The sequence below is a fragment of the Schistocerca nitens genome, chromosome 3, assembly GCF_023898315.1.
Source record: "Schistocerca nitens isolate TAMUIC-IGC-003100 chromosome 3, iqSchNite1.1, whole genome shotgun sequence".
Taxonomy (NCBI): domain Eukaryota; kingdom Metazoa; phylum Arthropoda; class Insecta; order Orthoptera; family Acrididae; genus Schistocerca; species Schistocerca nitens.
This window is the reverse complement of record NC_064616.1, coordinates 177,901,011-177,922,215: the sequence shown is the minus strand read 5'-3', so window position 1 is coordinate 177,922,215 and position 21,205 is coordinate 177,901,011. Positions and strand designations below refer to the sequence as shown.

At 36.7% G+C, this 21,205-nt stretch overlaps 1 protein-coding gene across 2 annotated transcripts in view; it reads right to left on the bottom strand.

Annotated features, from left to right (window-relative positions):
* The window catches only part of LOC126248121 (cyclin-T), a 137,067-nt gene that overhangs the window by 10,809 nt on the left and 105,053 nt on the right, over positions 1 to 21,205 (bottom strand). Inside the window, exon 9 of one of the 2 annotated variants that reach the window (XM_049948805.1) lies at positions 13,999 to 16,906. In XM_049948805.1, the coding sequence (XP_049804762.1) occupies positions 13,999 to 16,906 (2,908 nt within the window). Of the gene's footprint in view, positions 1 to 13,110; positions 16,907 to 21,205 lie in introns of those variants that run through there. The other variant, XM_049948804.1, reaches the window with a different exon arrangement.

The window sequence follows — 21,205 nt, the reverse complement described above, 5'->3', positions numbered from 1 at the left end:
TATGTATGTGTGTGTGTGTGGGGGGGGGGGGGGGGGGGCATGTGAGTAGGAGTATGCACAGAGATTATTACGATTATTTTATAAATAAAAAGTCAAGAAGCAAATATTTGCAAACCAAGACACAGAGGAATGTAGAAGATTAATGTAAATTAAATTCAGATGGACAAAAGCCAAGTATTTGTATGGGCTGGAGCTTATAAGAAGCTCTGGCGTTGACAGGAGATATTCAACTTACGTGAATGATAAAAGCATCTTAAGGCTTTGTGATGTATTTTCTGCAATACCATGTCGTGTAGTCTCAGTGAACAGTTTGTGATAATCCAGTCTTCTTGACAGTTGTGAATTGGAAAATGTTAATATGATTTCACCCCTAGCAAATTGCACACACTTGTACCTCCTAATCTTGCAGCTCGTAGGGCCCATTTGGTTCTCCAACATAATATTTCATCATTCAGTTTGCAAACAGCACATTCACACTTTTCACTTCAGAAAACTTTATTGTAAATATTATGCAAATATAAAATAAAGTTTCAGTGAAAGAATACTAACACACTTCTTCATCAGTCAAATTTGTAGTGTATTTATCAATTATTCCACATACAAGAGCGATGTTGAATGTTACCAATCTAACAGTAAAAAGTTATAATTTTTTAGTTAAAGAACACCATTAATTTCTGACCCAATCGCCTTTTTAAACACACCTGGCTTATCATGCTTCATTCTTGAAGAGCAGTTGTTGAAGAACTAGGCTGCCGTAGCCTCTTCACTGGACTCTAAACATCCCAGCCACAAATTTCAGTAGCTGTAGGAATACACAAGTGCAAAACTGATGAAACACACAGATGTCCATCCAGTTTGTACTTTACTACTTCAGTTCTTTGAAGACAGGTGCCTTGTTCTGAATATATTTCTCTCTCTCTCTTTTACAATTCAAGTGCCTAACATTCTGTTCTAAAATCTGGCTGGTCCAAAAGATTTGTAAAGGGCATAAACAGCAATTGGCAAACACTATGGAAGGTAAGCATTCCAGGAAACACTGTACATAAACCATTTTACAGATTATATTTGCTTTCCCCAACCCCCCCCCCCCCCCTTATTTTTTCAGAACCATATACTTCCACTCTTGGTCGACTGCTACTTCAAATGGTGGACCCACATTTCACTCACAGAAACAAACTGGTATATAAAATTGGTTGGTTAGGTTTAAAACAGCCTAAAGTTTGTTTGCACATCTGTTTTTGGCCTGCATTCAACAAATGTGGTACTCAGCTTGCTCAAAGCTTTCTCATAATTAATTCTTCATGTAATATGTTTACTCTTTTTTCCAGTATGCCTATGGTGTGAAGTATTCATACGCTTCTAACTGCAGAGAGTCCAACACTCACACATGAACTTTCACAATGTTTACAATGTGGTTGCAGTTTTGGGACATACTTCTTACATATCATCTTTGCAAAAAGTGATGTCACCTTTCAATTAAGATGATCATTCCATAACCACTTAAAGTGAAGATTGAAGACTCCTTATACACCCTAACAACTTTGGATCAACTGCCAATGGTGATAAAACTGTCCAAAACATTATATTTTTCAGCATGTGGCACAATTACCAATACAACAAACAAAAAATTTCAATTATATCAATACTATCCCTGTTCTGCTCTCAGAAATTCCCATTTTGTATTTGTGACTTATTACTGTTGCAACCTCAGTACCCGACCTTTGCTTCTCATAATTACATCCCAGCCAGACTTCTGAGACTACTGTTGCTGTAACCATAAGCTGTAAAGTTGCAATACGTTCTTCAATCCCTCTGCATATAAGTTTTCTGCTTGGTGCTTTCTTCACATCATTGTCAACCAAGCCAGAGTTGAGGGCAAGACATGGTAACAGTTACTGGGCACAAGTTTGGAACTGTAGGATGAGTAGTTAGAAGTTTTAATGCTGAATCTTATCCTTGGTATGGATAGTACAGTGTGAACACACAGTGTCATGGAGGAGAGCTTTCCCATACAGCTGTTTCATCAATTCTGAATGGCTCATCTCATTTGATGAACATTTCATAGTAAATGTCAGCTGTAATTGTTGACCAACATTCCATGGAGTCAACCAAAGGAAGACCATTTTCATCCCTGAAAATGAAAGTCATCATTTTTGGCTTGAATAAGGAGATTGAGTCTTTTTTTTTTTTTTCACTGCATTGACCGTTGTTTTGATCATGTTTTGCTGTAGGATATGCATGTCTTGTTGCCCGTAACAATGTGTGAAAACCAATCATTTTTCTTGACAATATCTGTTCAAAAGCACACATTTATCATTCTTTGTGTTGGCTAATAAACATTTTTGGCATCCATCTTGCATATAATGTGTGATATCCACACTTTTTCATGACAAACACGTAAAATGTAGTGCATCCAACACAGGGAATTCATCAGCCTGAGCAGCAGTCTCCAACAGTCAACCTGATCATAGATTTTGCACCACATGCTGCACAATTTAATCAGTCAGGATACTAAATCTGCCACTCCACTCTTCATCATGTGCATTTTTACAATCACTTTTGAAGTCTTAAGGTCATTGTCTGGCCTTTTACTTCATTCATTACTGTAGGCTCATAAACTAGGCACAATTCCCAATGAATCTGAGCAGCTGTAGAATATTTTGCACATAAATATTAAATTACAGCATGCACTTTGAAACTAGTGGAAGCAATGCTTTTTGTAAGTAACTGGTGTTTGCTGTCATCCATACCCAAATGACTACCAACCAAAAACAAAGACTTCTACAGCTTTGTAAGCAGTTAATAGATAGTTATGCATTCGAGCAACTGTGTTTCCGATACATCGATACTTAAATGTAAACAAAAGACCCTTACTTTTCAATTACACAATGCATTAAGGAATTCAGATTTATTTCTTTTTCAATTCTCGCTTCCCTCACTCTACGCTTACTTTTCCTCTTCACCAAAATTTAAATGACTTCTCCTGCTCTCTTCTGCTCTCTCACTTTCCTTCCACTGCCTTACAATCCATTACCACTGCTACATTTCACTGGTACTGCTTTTTTAGTTTCCAGATTTGGTGTTTATGTTTTATACTAACATAAAAATAACTAATACTAACAAACATTATTTACATATCATTATGAATGATGATGAAAATAATGATAATGAAAATCAGTACACAAACTGTGAACAATATAACAAAGCATGATATGAGGCTAACAGAGACGAATAAGTTGTTGGTTAAAATGCAAAACAATTTTTTACAATCTTCAAATTTCAATAATCAGCTGCAAGAAGAAACTGTGCAACACTTAACTATGAAATCAAATGTGCAACTGTTTATAAAATTGACAAAAATGCTCAATAGTAATGAGTGTACAATTGGTTCCGCAAATCAGGTGCTGGTTGGCTTGGCTAATTTAATGGGTTCACTTAAAGCATCAAGATTAAAATAATTTTTTCTTTAAATATTATTGTCTTTGCTGAAATTAAACATTTTTTTACATGTGAATTCCAAGATATGTTAACAAGTAAATACATAATTTGCTGTTTTCAGCATATAAAGAACCAGTTAAGAGTACATCTATACAAAGTCTTCCAACTGCATACTTTAACAAGCAAAGCGACTGTATTTTACGCATACATATTGCAGCAGCTTTCACAGTTCAGTGATAAAAATAATTCCAAGCATGAACAATAATTTATCATTACTACCTTATCAGCTCCAATATGATAGTTGTATCACATGTTATTCAATGAATGAATATGTAATCTTAACCACAATCCATAACAGTACCGAAAAGCTGACCACCCTCAGTTGCATCAATCTCCAATGCAATTTAAATTCCATTATGATGCTTGCAAATAACACTGCCTTACCTTGTAGCAGAATAAAACACCACACAATAAGAACATTACAATTTGTTCATGACTGTTGTCAGATACACAGATGCATTGAAAGTACACACATCTTTGAAACTGCCTCATTTACTATTCACAAAATGCACTCTACCAAATGAAACATATGCAGATATGAAAATCTGTTATGTTCAATGAAGGCTACTGTTATATATTGCAGATGGTAAAATGTGAAACACAGAACAGCAAGGTAACAAAAGTTATATAATACAATGAACAGTTTAATAGCAAATTGTATCCCAACTTGTTGAGAGCAGATTTTCAATCATAGCTGCAGTTGCTTTCTATATACAATCCATATACCTTATGCACACATTAAGAAATTACAAATCATCTTCAGTGAAAATCAGTTAATATTAAACCAGACTTACATATCTGTTGGAAATTACTGTACAAACAGTACTTTAACCACATTGACAATGATATTTTCTTTTCAGGTAGGCCTATCTTAAATTGTTGAGAATAATACATTCCCTATTCTTAACTGGGATGGGTCTATAAATATCTTTCAACTGAAATGCACACAGCAAGTGAATACGTGCAAGCATTTTCAAATATATTTTACTACTAAATAACCAGCTCTCAGTCTTGAACATAGTTAAATAAATGTTTAGATTGATTCTACACCATCAGGAGAAAAGCTGTTGCAAAGAAGTTTTCACATTTATTCTTGGGTAATGAAACTGCATTGAGTGTTTACATATTACTTTTGGCTGCATTTAACTTTGATCAAGAAGAAAACTCTAAAGTGTAAATATTTGGAATTTATAGAAAAAAACAACACTCCATTTATGTGAACATTGAAAATTAGTTATTAGATTCAACTACTACAGTACAATTACAGTAGTAGAATGAATAATTAATTAAGAACTGGTGTTTTAAGGAATCTGGTTGCCCTTTAAATACAAGATGATGAATAAATAATAACAGTTGGGAGGGGGCTGGGGCAGGGTGATGTACTATTGGGCAAATTAAACAAATACATAACTGGCATTTCCTAATAGATTTGTTATATTCCAGGTATTTGTCTGTGATCATCTCACACTCAAGACTTCTAATAGGAAGGTGTCATATCATGATGGAAGCACATGTTGACCAATTCAGTAGTGCATCTTCAACATAAGTGCTATGTCTAACAAACCAAAGTAATGTGGAAAAACTGATCACATGAAGGTACATCACAAACACTAACAAGATATGATAGTATTCACAGTGGTTGCTCACATTCTACTGTAGATGGAACACAATTCATTCCCCATGTTCTGATAAAGTGAACCAAAGTTTGATATGACTGCGCAGTGAAGCAGACATCAACAGTTATCATCATCTTTATGTGACCATAAAGAAAGAATGCACAATTAAAACAAGTTTGTGATGCAGTACTATCCCAATTTGTACATTTGTGGAGGATGAAACCAGCCATTTTGTTAAGGAAATCATGCTAGTATTCAACTGATGTGACTAAAGAAAACTGCTATCAGGATGGCCAGATGCTCCCAAATACTATACGTCTATTGAAGTCTCCACGTTTGTTATACCATCTACTCCTCACAATTTTAGGACTACCGTGCACTTAAAACAATAGGCGGCAAATGGTGATAACCTGGTTATTTCATGATACACTTTTACACTGCTGAAATAGCAGATGCGAATTAATTTTATGCTCTAGATAACAAAATGTATTGTTTAGTACTTTATAGGTTTTCTTGTCATCAATTTGGCTGTCATTGCGGTTGTCTTCAATCCAAAGACTGTTGTGATGCAGCTCTTCATGCTAGTCTATCCAGCAGAATGCTAGTCTAATCCAGTAGAAATCTCTTCATTTGTGCAACACTACTGAAACCTTCACCATTTTAACCTGCCTACTGCATTCAAACATTGGTCTTCCCCCTCCAATTTTTACACCCTCGTCCTTGCCTTACACTTCCATCTATCATTTCCAGATAAACTACTACTTCATGGTTGAGGACCTTGGTCTTCCTTCTACAGTTTTTACCCTACACACTTCTCCTGCATCATTCCTATTCTTTGATGCCTCAGGACGTGTCCTATCTAACAGTCCCTATTTTTAATCAAGTTGTACATAAATTTCTTTTCCCACCAATCTGATTCAGTACCTGTTCATTTTCTTCGTCATCCTTTTGTAACACCACATTTCATACGAATCTAATATCCTCTGTCTGGACTGTTATCATATCCCATATGTTTCCATATAAGGCTACACCTTCAAGATAGCCTAAAACTCTAATTTATTCATATCGTCTACCAATATGCTTACATTTTGAACACATTGCTTTCTTTAACATGTTTGTTATCTTACAGAAATTTCTCTCTAAAGGGCAAACAGCATCGCGAAACTTTTGATTACAATAAAGTTTCCAGATGTATCACATCACTACATTAAAGAAAAGACAGCTTCTCCATTTCAATCTGCCATCCCCCCCCCCCCCCCCCCCCCCACACACACACCTCCTCCTGGTCCTCCTCCTCCATCTTCACCATAATCTTCTTCTTCCATCTCCATCTCTTTCTTGTTGCCAAATGTCCCAACTGTGCAATGAAAGGCCTTCTTCCCGCTCTCAGTTCTAAGATACCTCTACACTATTCTTGTTATTTTTGGGTTCCATAGATTTTTCATACACTTCTGCAAATTCCTTTGCTATTAAAAAATAAAAATAAAGTTACTCATTCATTAATTCCTCTCTCTTTCTTTTCTGCATTTTCCTCCAACATACAATATCACATTATACAAAGGCACTTTAAAATTTCCTAAAGAGATTCACATCACACTGTGAAGCAATACAATGAGAGTGAAATACAGTGTTTTAAAATTACAAAAATGATATGTAAATAACTTTGGATAATGCATTTTCTGTCAACTAAATTATCATCATACTAAGAATTAAAAAATCATTAAATCAGTATTTTGTATCTATACACGTTGTCAATAAAAACTTTATAAAAATGGAGCACTTATTTAGTCACTGCATAAAAGGATTTCACTATCATTCTGCCCTCCGCAACTCGCTTTGCCTGGGTTGCTGGATGGTTTACCTGCTTATCTGTGGATAGCCTATGAGAACACTAGTTCTTGCTAGCTCTTATCAGATGACATCTGATTGATGTAATGATTGCTAAATAAATTGCATACTAAACTAAAGTTGTAGTAACAGATCTGCAGTTCTTATTTTTAACCATAAGTTTAATTTCAGACATTTTAATTTGACTTTCATTCTATAATTCACATTCCCAATAAGATGAACTACTGTTCTGAACTGCCCAAATTATAGAGCTCGTATTTTAGATTTTTATTTAGGTTACACAGGATCACAATACACAATTACAAAAATCTTACTTTTAGTATAACAATTGAAAATTCTGCATTGAAGCTAAGAACTGTCTGGAAACAAACATCCAACACAAAAATGACTCCTCACACCAGAGAATGCTTGCAATGGCTGTCTATCATATGCAAATATTACTCTTATTCAGTCCCCCCCCCCCCCCCCCCCCACACTCTCTCTCTCTCTCTCTCTCTCTCTCTCTCTCTCTCAACAACAACTGACAAATATGAGATACCATCAAGCAACATAATCCCAAAGTTGTGTTTGATTTTAAACATTAAAACTTCTCACAAATATGAATTATATCATACAGTAAATTCAGATTCAATGTTAGTCCTGCCATAGTGTACTTGACAAAAGAGCCTCTGGTATTGGTAGCAAAATGAATGCTGTCAAGCAGACACTTCAAATGGCTGTGAAGATATTAATAATCATACAATGCAAAGGTAGACAGCTGTGTTTTTTGACACCTGGATCAAACATTAGCCAAACAGGAATGTGAGACAATAGAGAGACCCCTCAGACAGAGTGTAAAAGCAACAAACACTAGTTCTAGTCAGTCATATACAACAGTGCCCAGATCATGGTATGGAACACACAGCTATATCATCAAAAAATCCCCTCCAAATTGAATGTCAAGTTGTTTAACAGTCGATATGAAAGGAATCATTGAACCTATGAAGCAACCATTCATTGTTACATACTGCCAGGTTACAAGTAAACACAATTCATCAAGCAGTAAACCTTAAAACTTGAGGTTCTGATGTCACTAGGACCATTTCTAATATGCCATTTTTTTAAAATTCTGTTATCATTTGTTGTGTGCATATGTATGTTACTGATATCTATATTACTAAGCAACTATCCCGTGGCACGAAACCTGCAGAGAGTTGCATGTTGCCTACCTAACAGCTTCCAGGGATGCCAAGAATTTGATTTTCAGTATTTCATATAAATAGTGACTGAATATAAAAATTACATATGCTGACATAATCTTCTCATTAAGAAACACAATCTTATGTGAAAGGTTCAATACAATAAGACAAGTATTAGAGTTCTAAACTGTGTATATGTCTCAAGACAGGATAACTCACCACACGTAAATTTCCAGATTGTATTCATTCAGGATCTGAGAGCACTTATTGACTTGCAACAAACTTTACACATACTTTCAAACTTTCACAAAACTACTACTCGCCCAACATAACTCAAAACATGATGAAAGGGAAAAAGTTTATCCCTTACTACAATTTCATTGTTCATACAGTAAAATTGCTGCAGCAGACATGACATTTTAATTTATCTCTTCTTTACTTCTAAACTGTATTCACAACACATCCTGCAGTCTTCTCATGTAACAGTAAATGTACCTGCAAATCTATCATTCTATGGCAGACGGTTCAGGAGATATGACATCATAAACATTGAGATGCATGAAAAACTAGTTTTTCTTTAAAACAGAGTGCAAATTACCCAGATCATACTCATCCAGGTTTGATAATGACAGCACTTATCAGGCTTCAACAAACTTTAAACAAAATTTCAAACCTTTACTAAACTTTTTCTCACTTACGTGTTTAACGTAAAACATTTAACATGTTAACTGATCTGTATGGTAATTAGCAGTTTAAAGCTGTTTTACACACAGGAGTTTGATTCTTTAAGGAAACAGTGGTATACGTGTGCTAACTATGTTCAGAATGATGTGCAACAAAAAAGATCAAAAACTCTTAGTCTATGATGCATTTAGTGTACAACTCTGTTCCAGATGCCCATTAAAAGTGTTTTGTACTCAATGTCTATTTCAAAACTGACTGGGATGGTTCATTATTGAGTGCCTGGAATAATAATAAAGATCACGTTAAAACCAACATCTACAATTAAGTAAGAGTCACTGTGACAGTGAGAAATTTATTTTTCTAGTTTTAAAATATCACTTTGAATTTGTTGCAACATGATACGTGTTGTATATACATGAGCAGTTCAACTTAATCTGCCTACGAACTGGAGTACTTAGTCCTCTCTGTCTCAATGACACATTCAAACAAATATGTCCATTAATAATTCAGTCAAATAAGCTACTGACCACCTTGGCAACATCATTAATAGACAGAAAGTACACATTATGTGCATGTACCTGTGCTACGCCTATGTGTAGGCCTGCTAAATGGCCCCTCTCAGACAAATTCAAATTGACCAAAAAACTTACTAATTGTAAATGGAGCACAATTAATATGTCATCAAGAAATTTTATGAAGTATGTTTGATCTATGAAACTGTTCACTACTAAATTTCAGACTTATCTTATTTATTTCAAATAAATTGTTCTTGGGACTTGAAACTTTCTCCAGTACCCAGTCCACTATGTGAGTGTGTGTGCGCCAAATTTTTCTGTAAGTATTAGCAGCTCTTATTGATCTGATTCACAGTGTAAACTTTTACATATTATTTTTCTAGAAATGGCACCTGTTAAAGAAGACAAATTCAGCCCATGAGAGACTTGACAGCCCATACTCTCACAGTATTTTATCAGAAGAAACTGTGATTAAGATAGCAACACTATTATATGACATGTTGCAAAACAGCTGTCAAAGAACTCTTCCTCTAGACTAGTACGAACTTCTGGAAGCACTAGTGAACAAAACCATGTTCAATTCTGGTAGTGTCAATGCTGAAATACACTGGTAGGACACCATATGCAGCCGGCATCTTAGAGCATACTTGTTGAGATCTTTTACAATAAGGATCAGGTTTTGTTTTTAAAAAATTTCCCTTGTAATTTTTTTTCTCCCCATGCTCAAAAAAGCTTTTTGTTATCAGATAAGAAGTCTGACACTAGTTGCTCTTAGAGATAAGAAAATGTAATTTACTGTTCACCAAATATCACCACAAATGGATCTCTCTCTCTCTCTCTCTCTCTCTCTCTCTCTCTCACGCACGCGCGCACGCACGCACGCACGCACACGCACACACACACACACACACACACACACACATACACATACACACAGTCTAGAAGACATGCTGCATAAAGGTAACATGACTACACCTGACTATAACTCAGAAACGTTTAGTAATGTGTAGAAAAGTTTCACATACCTGAAAATAAACTTTCACTGTTAAACAATAGAATAGTTTTATCAAATAACCTTTAAAGTACAAGACGAAATAACATCAAAGATAAGGCTGGAAATATGAAAGTAGACATTGCACAGTTATATGAGAAAGACTGATGAAAGTTTTTAGTTAACTTTGCACTTACACTGCATTATATAGCGTGACTCTTATTAATGTTTAAAAAAAACTTGAAGTGATGTAGATGACACTGAGAAAAGTAATTTAATATATGACACATAGGGCCACAAATGTTGGGAAATACCCCAAAAGTAGATGACAAATGTTGAACATTTCATGTCACCAGGAGCAGCAGTGGAGCCAGTCAGTCTGTTGGACCTGATCATCACAACCCAAGACAAGTATTCAGGTCAGTGTAGCTCAGGGTTCGAGTCTTGGGTCTGACAGGCAGTGGGTGTTTTCTTCTTCTTCTTCTTCTTCTTCTTCTTCTTCTTCTTTTTTCTTTTCTTTTCTTTTATTAGACGGTTGTACATTTACACTGAGGTGACATTTATTATTTTATTTACTAGTCTTGTGGTCTCTGTTGGTTAGCTGCAAAGTACAGTACAACAAAAACCTACCATATGGAGCTAGAAGTAAATAAGTATAATTTTGTGAACTGCATCGATACCGGTATATGATATACACGTTCTTCACTACATAAAGTCTGTACACAAAGAAAGATGGTAAAAAAGGAAATAAACACAAAATTAGAACAGCTTTTGCTTGATTACAGCGAGGAAAATAATTTAGTAGCTTCTACATTTACAACTGATCACATTTACAAAAAATATTCAAAAACAGAGTAGCCTAGTAGAGCAATGTGCAGCACTGCCCCTAACAGTGATGGTAGGATCAACAAGCCCAATCGTTGCACATGCAGTGAAGTACATCATCTGGTGACACCACATGTTCAACATTTGTCATCCACGTTTTGAGTATTTCCCAACATTTGCAGCCCCATGTGTCTTACATTAAATTACTTGTTGCAGTGTCATATACATCACTTCGGAGGTCTTTAAGTGTTAATAAGAATCACCTCTATTTCATGCAAAGACAAGCAACAAATGGGGAGAGGTATGGGGGTAGCAAGATACTGGCGATAACTGTGCCTCTCCCACAACAAATATATATATTTAGTTTGCTCACAGATGAGAGATATTTTAATTCATAATAAATAACAACACTCCAGAGCTCAAAACATATATAGACAGCAAATATTAAGATGTTTCTTAGGTAAGGAAATGTGAAAATATACAAAGCTTAATTAACAGAGTGACTTTTTCTAGCAGTGTATCGAATTTCCTTAATATCTATATGTCAACTAAAATGTCTGGTTGTCAGGTACCTGTCTGGAGACGCCATTATGAAAGTTACAGCAAACAAGCATCCAATTTGGCCAGAAGATATACTTCCTTAAATAAATTTTCCTTTCAAATTTACAAATGCCTAATCATATGAGGGTAAAGTACAAAATTTGTATGCATCAAGCAGGTAACAAGGAAGTTTTAAATAGTTCTTTTGAATAACTTTCTTTTTTTTTATTTCAGAGTGCTTGTCAGATTCCTTCATACTAGCATTTTTACAGACAATTAAGTGCTTGGCACAACACAACCGGTAATGCTGAAATACAAACACTGGGAAAAACAATGCTTAAAAACATATTTTTGTAACTGTTAGTATATCGTAGTCATGACCCGTGAAAAATTTTGATGCTTCATCACAAAATTCATTCAGATTTTTTCAGTCAAAGAGTGCGAGGGACATTTAGCTGCGTGAGAGTTCCATAAAAATTCTTCTTTTATATTTGATCATTCATTTAATTCAAGCTCCAAAGATAAAGGTACTGTAAAGCTTTGCTTAAAACTGCTCTAATGCGGCTCTTTTCTGTTGTCTCAGAAGCTCCTGAAAGACTCAAATAATTTCTCCAACAACATGAGAAGCATTACAGAATTAAGTTTCTTTTAAATATTTAATGTACTTTCAAATTTGATACCATAATAAAGACAATCTGACAACTTCATTCCTAATTCAATTGACAGTTTACCGAGAGGAATTTACTAATAATCACTGGACTCAAATTAACTGACTAACAACTTTCTCCACACACACAACTTTCTCACAAAAAACACGCATGCACGCACGCACACTGCTACAACAGAGTGTTCATTAAATCATGCATTTCAATACTTTCTATCATTACAGAGTCATTTGTAAGCAAACGAAGAGTGTAGCATCCATTTCTGTTCCAACAATAAGAACTTTACTGAAACTTCAGTGAAACTGGCTAGTGATGTAAGGCATTCAATCACCAATTTATAATCACAGGAAGCTGGGAATAAAGGAGGGGGTTAATTTGATGGTCACTATAGCTTAAAATGAACCAATCAATGAAAGACTTCGCCAAGCTTCAAATTAATGTAAAAGAATCAGAGATGTTTGAAAAATACTCTTACGTATCACCACTCCCCTAATTATAATTGTAAACAATTTCATATCGAAAAAAAAGTGTTGATGGGCAGACTTCTCCCATATATGCAGCATTTTATGTGATAAAAACTGATCAGTTTGTTGCAAAAATTGAATGAAAACAATTAAATTAAAGACAATTTATTCATGGAAACATGCATACAAATAATAAATCATTTAAAAAGAAGTAACAATATATCCCATCTCAATAAAGAAATACTTTCCAAACATTCAATATACAAAACAAGAATGAATAGCATGATTCACTGGAAATAAAGACTCTTGAGTATCTGATAACTTCATAGAATAATAATATTGCACAAATCAAAAGAAGACTAAGAACATAAGTATATATTTATCTCTGTGTGTATGAGATAGAGAATGCTGAGGGATGGAAAGAAGTTTACCATTTGACACATGGGAAAAAAAGAATGCAAGAATATCTGCCATCAAAACTGATTTATAACCTGAGGATAACATCTGAAGGACTAAGGTGACACCTCCACAAATGTAACAGATTTCTAGACTTTAAATAAAACAATACGGTCAATGCTATAAAAATATATTCAACTCCTAATGATACCACTCCTTTCACTAAAAAACGATACATGCAGTCTTCATCCAACTGCACACAGTTTTTCACATGGACGAAAGTAATTTAATTCTTGTACTTCAGAATTTTCAATAAGAAATTTCATGCAAATAGTAATGCATCTACTATCACACTCTTACTTCACATAAAGAGATTAGGAACTTTTTAACACAAGCATGCCTCTTTACATTAGTATCATACAATATTTATAGCCCATTATGATGAAGGTGGTGAAGATGGAAGAGGAGGGGGTGGAGGAACAGGTGGAGGGGGATCTTTGGGCAATGGTGGCTGTGAGGGTGGACGAAGTTGTAATGGAGGTAATGGCGGTGGTGGTATGGAGTGTAGGTGAGGTGGCAATGGTGGTGGCGGAACTGATAGCATTGGCATGTGCATGGACTGCTGCATGTCATATGGCATGCTATAGTACCCATACATGTAGTCAGGCTGAGGAATAATCCCCTGGGGATGATGATATGGTTGGTCATAGTAAGGATGGTACAGATATGAAACGCTGTCTCCAAAATTGGACAGATTAACTTGACCCCTATCACATACCTTAGTACTATGAGGCCCTCTGCTGGATCGCAATTCGGCCCCATTGTGCTTGCTACCCGTAGATTTTTTTGACGACTCTGGTGTCGTCACACGTGCAGTTTTGTGAGGCGGCTGATTTATCATCTCTGACTTTGAAGCGGTCCACTCACGTTTTCGATTGTCTTTTACAGGAGTCGAAGAACTCGTCGCACTGCCACTATCACTGTTACAACTGATTTTAATCTTCAGAGGACCACTAGGAGCAGCTTGAGGAATCTTCACTTTTAACGGGGTATTTGGCAGAGTTTGTGGAGGATCACTAGGTACATCTAGCTTTTTTAACTGGTCTCTGGCAATTTTCAGTTTTTGCCCTAACTTCAGTTTCAGTTCTGATCCAGATCCGGAACTGGTAGAAGCTGGTTCCAATGAACTACTCTGTATCTTTCCTTTTGGTATCGTTATTTTAATCGGAACAGCAGCTGCTGGAATAGATTCAGGCTGCTCCACTTTGTAGCGTTCTTTATCTTTACTTTTGTGTTTACTTTTATGTTTTTTCTCATCTCTTTTATCTTTATGTTTGTGCTTTTCTTTTTTCTTCTTTTTGTCACTTCTATGATGTTCCGACACCTTTTTTAACAATGAGTCATCGGCATCAGTCGCTTCAGATGTTACAGGAGTGTCGACGTGGTTCCCTTCTGAAGTCAGTGTCACAGTCTTCTCATACGGAACATCGAGCAATGTTACAACATCTAACATGTTGTTATTGTTAAGATTAAGTTCATGGATAAGTGAACCAGAGAAACCACTACCACTTTCTGCTGCTGGTGATGGAAATGCTATTGCTCCCAAATCACTAGTAATAGATGGTTTTTGTGACTCTGCCACCATGTGACTAGGAAACTGTCGAACAATATTTGTAGGTTTTGCATCCTTCGATGCAGGCATACTCTTAGATGTAGCTTTCATTCCACTTTCATCTTTCTTCTTTTCACGAACTGACTGAGTTGCCTCTGATGCTTTACCCGGTAGTTTAATTCCCATCTTGGCTTCTCTGATTATGTTCTCATAACCTGCTATCTCGTCTAGCTTCTTAACCACTGGCACTAATTCAGGCTCACTGCTCGAACTACTTGTTCTGTTACGGTTATGGCTTTGATTTGAGGGTCCCGATGAGATACTCTTTCCAGGAGTGCTTGGGGCAACTAGAGGTGGCGACCCAAAATGTATCTGAGTAGTATCAGGTGGCTGTGAAGGAACTTTTCTTGCAGATGATGGTGTACGCTGCTTGGATTTCGCCACACGAGGCGTGTGCGGCGTTTCTCTTGTTGGTGTGGTTTTCTCTGAACTGTGTGTCTTCTGAGAGGTTCCTCCTAACTGCTTGCTGGGAGTGGACAAATTTGATGGACTATGCTTAACTGTTTCAGTTTCATGTTCAACCTGTAACAGTTTTGATGGTGACACATCTTTCTCAGACCTCCTCTTTTTACTTTCTCCAGAAACTGCAACAGGAAGACCATTAACTGCGAACTGATCATTTTTTCCACTTGAAACCTGAGAAGACGCGGATGACACATCCACTCGGCTAGAGGAATGACTAACACTAATGCTCGGTACCTGCAATGTATCTGCTTTATTGCTGGACGAATGTCCACTCGATTTCACTTTTAAGAGAGATTTCTGGCTCTTGCCTGGGGATGTACCCTGTCCATGAGAATGTACCTGAAGTTGCCCAGACAATGATTTTTCTCGAGATGTATGACTTGAGGATCTGTGGTGAGTTTTGTGACTAGACTTCTCTGAGCTATAACTAACTGAAGCAGAACTTTGCTGTGATTTTGAAGATACATTTTTAGTTGGTGCTATTGTTACAGTGTCTTCATTGTGGTCATCTCTATTCTGTGTCTGTTCCTGTTTAGGTTCACACCTTTCCGGTCTTTCATACTTCACATCACAAGGCATTTCCAACTTACGATCACCTTTAAGCTCTGTTCTCACATCACTTTTTCCTGGCTGAGAAGCAAGAATATTGGATTTTGACGCTTCAGAACTGTTCCTGCCATCTGCTCTTCGCTCTGACATGTCAGCAATAGTGCTGTGTGAATCAGTGAAATTAGATCTACGATGTTTGCTATCAGATCCAGAATGTTTGTGACTGTGTTGATGTTTGTGCTGATCTGAAGCTGCATCACTGTGACTCTTCTGTGACGGACCTTGCCACATATTTGAAGACAAATCACTATCAGCTGGACCAGCAGCTCTCATTAGTTCCTTAACACGTACATCACCACTACTGTGAACCAAATTGAGAATGTTTTTGTTTTCATTTGAACCCCTGTGTCTCATAGCATCTGTATTCTGGGTATATTTTGAATGTTCTGCCTGAATATTTTTACTTTCTGTCGACATAGCCATCATCCCATCTTTTGACGAGTTTGCAAATAATGATGTGTTACTAGAATGCTTACTATCAGAAACTGATGATCTAATATCATCCGCTTCATTTCCTTGAACAACCGACTCTGCTGTCAGCTCAATACAACGTGGTTCTTTTTTAATATGACTAGCTGACGATACTGGCAGCTCCTGGGGTAGTGAGGTATTATGCATTCTTGTCTCTGAGGTTTCATGCCGAGATGGTTGTATGAACTTGTGTTCACTTGTACCTCTTACAGACACATCCCGCTTTGAACTTTCCCTGCTGTGGGCTTGTTCACGACGTGCTGCATCACGTGCTGAAGATGTAGACTGTCGTATGGGAACATCATTCCGTGAAGACACCTGCTTCGGATGATGTGACTGAGATGACAGAGCCTGATTTGAGCTTGACTTGTTGTGATGGGGGCCATTTGATGACGGTGCCAAAGATCCTCCACTGTTGCTGGTGTGGTGGTGGTGGTGGTGATGGTGGTGGTGGTGATGAGGAACTTCCCTGTGAATCATAAACATAAAACTATATGCAACTATATGATTTGCACAGCACAACAAATTTTAGGTATAGTTCTATTTATAATTTAATTAGTTTACAACTAGGAAACAAGCATTACATTAATACTGTGTTTCATGAAAACAGCTTGAAACTTCGCATAAAGTTAAATTCCACTTTATACAACAGCGTGTTGAAAATACTCCAAAATGAAGTTTTCACTCTGCAGCAGAGTGCGCACTGATAGGAAACTTCCTGAAAGATTAAATCTGTGTACCGGACCTAGACTCGAACTCGGGACCTTTGCTGTTTGCGAGCAAGTTCTCTACCAAATGAGTTACCCAAGCATGACTCATGATCCGTACTGGCGGATTTGAAGCTGTGAGGATGGATTGTGAGTCATGCTTGCATATCTCAGTTGACAGAGCACTTGCATGCGAAAGGCAAAGGTCCCAAGACCAAGTCTCAGCCCAGCACATAGTTTTAATCTGCCAGGAAGATTGTTGAAAATATTGTCTCTCTTTCTTTTTTTTTTTTAAGAAAAATGAAGAACAGAATGCTACACTTTAAATACTAAATAACAGCAGACACATATGCAATGGTCTTCATCACTCAAGTCAAAATCACAAATAGTGCCAAGGAAAATAATAGTGACATATTTACAATAAAACTGAGATGATGGTTTTACAGAATTACATAAGACATATCAAAAGTTGCCTTCTTTCACCATATTTACAGGCTGCACTAACAATTTATGTGATTTCATTTTCCCCATAAAAAGGACATGCACTTCGATGAAGAAGCTGTACACAAATGTGTGAGAAACAACTGTATATTCACATTACTGTTAGTGAGCGCACTATTAGCTTCAGTCGGATCGAGAGACCACTTGCTCACAGTATTTTCTTATCACATGGTATTACAGAACATGTAACATAAAAATAATGAACCAGGCTTTGCAAGACAGTTATGTCTGCAAAATGTAGTAATGAATAGTTTCTCCTTAGGAGGTTGCATGAATCGCACGATATTCAAACCTGGTTATAATATGCCCTTATGTCTGATTTTACAAAATGTAATCCAATAATGTGTACAATGTGGGATACCAGTTTGTAACAATTTCTGTTCCAACAGACAAGAAATCAGTGAAAGCACGGTATGGATCTTAAAAATAAGGGAAAAAATATACTATTGTGTATATGAATATTGCCACAGTCTTCAACTGTGCCTACGCCAAAGATTATGACGTTAAAATATTAAGTTACGAACTCTACAGTAAACCTAAATACACAGTACAATGGTCAAAACAGTTTGGGGATCAGACAAGATACAACACAATACGAAAAAAAATTGTGACCTTCAGGAAATGTTGAGTACAGTCACTCCATTGTTACAGGAATGGGAAGAGAGACCATTTCATTCACCTACACCTTAAACATATAGCTCACTGATAAGTGGAGCGCTATTCAAGTACTGAACACCCAGCAGTCATCTGTGATTATGCTGCTATTAATTACATGAAAAGCTGGTGCACAGTCTAAGCAATGTAATTTATCAAAATTTTTAGCATAGTGAGCCAATGATAGGTAGAAACTGGTGTATCAAGTGTGAGGCAGCACATACCGATAAGTATTCTCAATGTGTAATTTCAGAACAGTGGAATCAAATTTTAGACAACAGGAGGTATTCAAAGAAAATCAGGCACTGTTGTTCAGGAGCAACGGTGGCCTGAGACAATAGTTCTCTCTGTTAGAACAAGCAAGAGACTTTTTCAAACAACAGGACATCAAGTCAAACTAATTGCAATAATCTTCGTGCTTTTGGCCTCTATGCATATAGTTCTTTTCTCTGGGTCACAGTAACCACGTGACACTGTAGAGTGTGCATGTGGCTTGGAAGACACAATGACACACTAAATGGAGCTGTATAACAGCATAGTGGTAGACTGGCAGTGATTGTAGGAATCAACATTGGTGGACGACCACATCATCCAAAACGGTTATTTGACAGCTCAAAGATAGAGGGATGAGAACCTCCAATCTCCTATTCAGCTTACATTGGTATCACTGAGGATTCTGGATTCTATAACTCACCAGTTCTCATCCACACAGAGATCAACTGGAAAAAACATGCTTCATTAGCTGTATCTCACAAAATTCGTGACAATATCCAAAGCGGACATTAATCTTATGAAAGTCATCTGAAATTCAGTTAATCATCATCTAGATCCACATCTCTCATGATTGCTCTAGAGCTGAAGATGCTCTTTAGGTTTGACTATTCACACTGACAACATACTGTATAAGGACGGTCAAACTGTGATTGCTCCACCAATTTATGTATGTGTACGCACGCACACACAAATGTATATGGCATCAAAGTAATGGAAAGGGCAAAGTAAAATCATTGTGGATGACGTGATTTTAGAATATTTATCATCTTTCAGATATTTGGGCTGTCAAAATATACTAGATAGCACTAAAGTTACAGCTAGCTATTTCTACAAGTTGGAATTTGCACTGTTTATAACATGTTAAAATATGGCCAGAAAAGACACAAGAGTAAAATTATCATTCTTCCAGCATTTTTCATAGAACTGAATGCTGAGTATCTGTACAAAAACAAATTTATCCAAAATACAAAGTGTAGCCATTAAATTTCTGGGAACAAGAAACACCAGATACAGAATATTTTAGTGAACGGACAACACTCAACTTCCCAAATCAGCATCGGCTTAAAGCCCAATGGAAAGCAGAGCTGTTAAGAGGACGCAGTCAATCTCCGAAAAAAAGGACAGGCTTTAAGCTTAATACATGAAGCGCAGAAGACAAAGAAGAATTGGATTCCTTACATAATGAATGTTATCCCCTCTGGTTGTCTCAATGATTTGACCAGTGTATAAAATGCAATTCACTCCATCCAGACACAAGAACATGTTGACTGATCTTGCATCTACAAAACTTGGTAAGATCCACCATACCCTCCATGCTTTGTCTCAAAGCTTTCTCTTTGTTGGCAACACTGAATTCTACTTTTATGGAATGTACTTTGGAAGTGACACATAGAAGTTTGGTTTACAATCAAAGGTAAATTCCAGACAGCACTGGCAGAATGTTATTTCATTTGAGATCTGCTGCTTTGTAATACAGAGTTACCAATGGAAAACCTTCTGCATATATCTAAAAACAAAAAACCACTATACACCACTGCCTATGCAATAACGTTAGGCGGTAAAAATTAAAATATGATTCGAACACTGTTGCAGATGCAGAAGAAATGAATGATTTCACTATATGTTCTATACCTGTAATGTAGAAACAATGTGTCACTGCGAAACCACTGTCCACAAAGTAGGTTAACAAATTTACCTCACCTTATATGGTTCTTTAAAATTACAAGTGCGATAAAAGATACAAAGCTATTTGACACTGCTCAAGCACTAGTAATATAATCAGAAATGGAATGAGAACTATAGAAGAGCTGGGGTGGGGGGTGGGGGGATTATCCAGAAACAAAGTGTAGTTGCTACTGAGTATGGTTTTTACGGCATCAAGATCTGCCAGGAAGTTTCAAGATCTGAAAATGCCTGACCACTTATAAGGTTAAGGTGGAGACACACTGGCTGTTCCCCACTCTGCCAACTGCTGCAATACAGTGCCTCAGGAATACATAACACTGACAAACATGAGGGCAAGGAGAATATTTCTTGCCATGACATCAGTGAATTCTGCTTTTGTTATTTTGGTACATGTTGCCGAGTCATTAAGTCAAACATCAATTTTATCTACAAAATAGTTGTGTTCTGTGGCTTTTACAAATGAGCTAGTTTGTGAGAGTTGCATTCAACCTGACGAACTGTAATGGTATAGTGCTATCAAAATCTGCATTTTGAATGGTTTATCATGAATGAAAATTCATTCCAAATTTGTGGAAGTTTGTATGCTGTCTGCTCCATCATTTTTCATGGTAGAGAAATTGGTGGCTGAATTTAAATGTGACTACACTTCTCTATAACATGATCAATGTGAGGGACATCCCAAAATTTCAACCACAGATGAAATCACAGAGTAAGTACAAAATGCAGTATTAAGCAACAGGTGACTGAAGTTGCAAAAAACAATCCGACTCCATAGGAGTTTCAAAATAAAGACTATATTATGAAAAGGCTAGACTGCTGCTCACCACAAAGTGGAGATGGTGAGTCGCTGTCAGGGCCAACAAAAGGACTGCTAACCAAGTAAACTTTCAGCCCAAAGGCCTTTCTCTGAAGTACACACATACCCAACACACACATGACCACTGCCT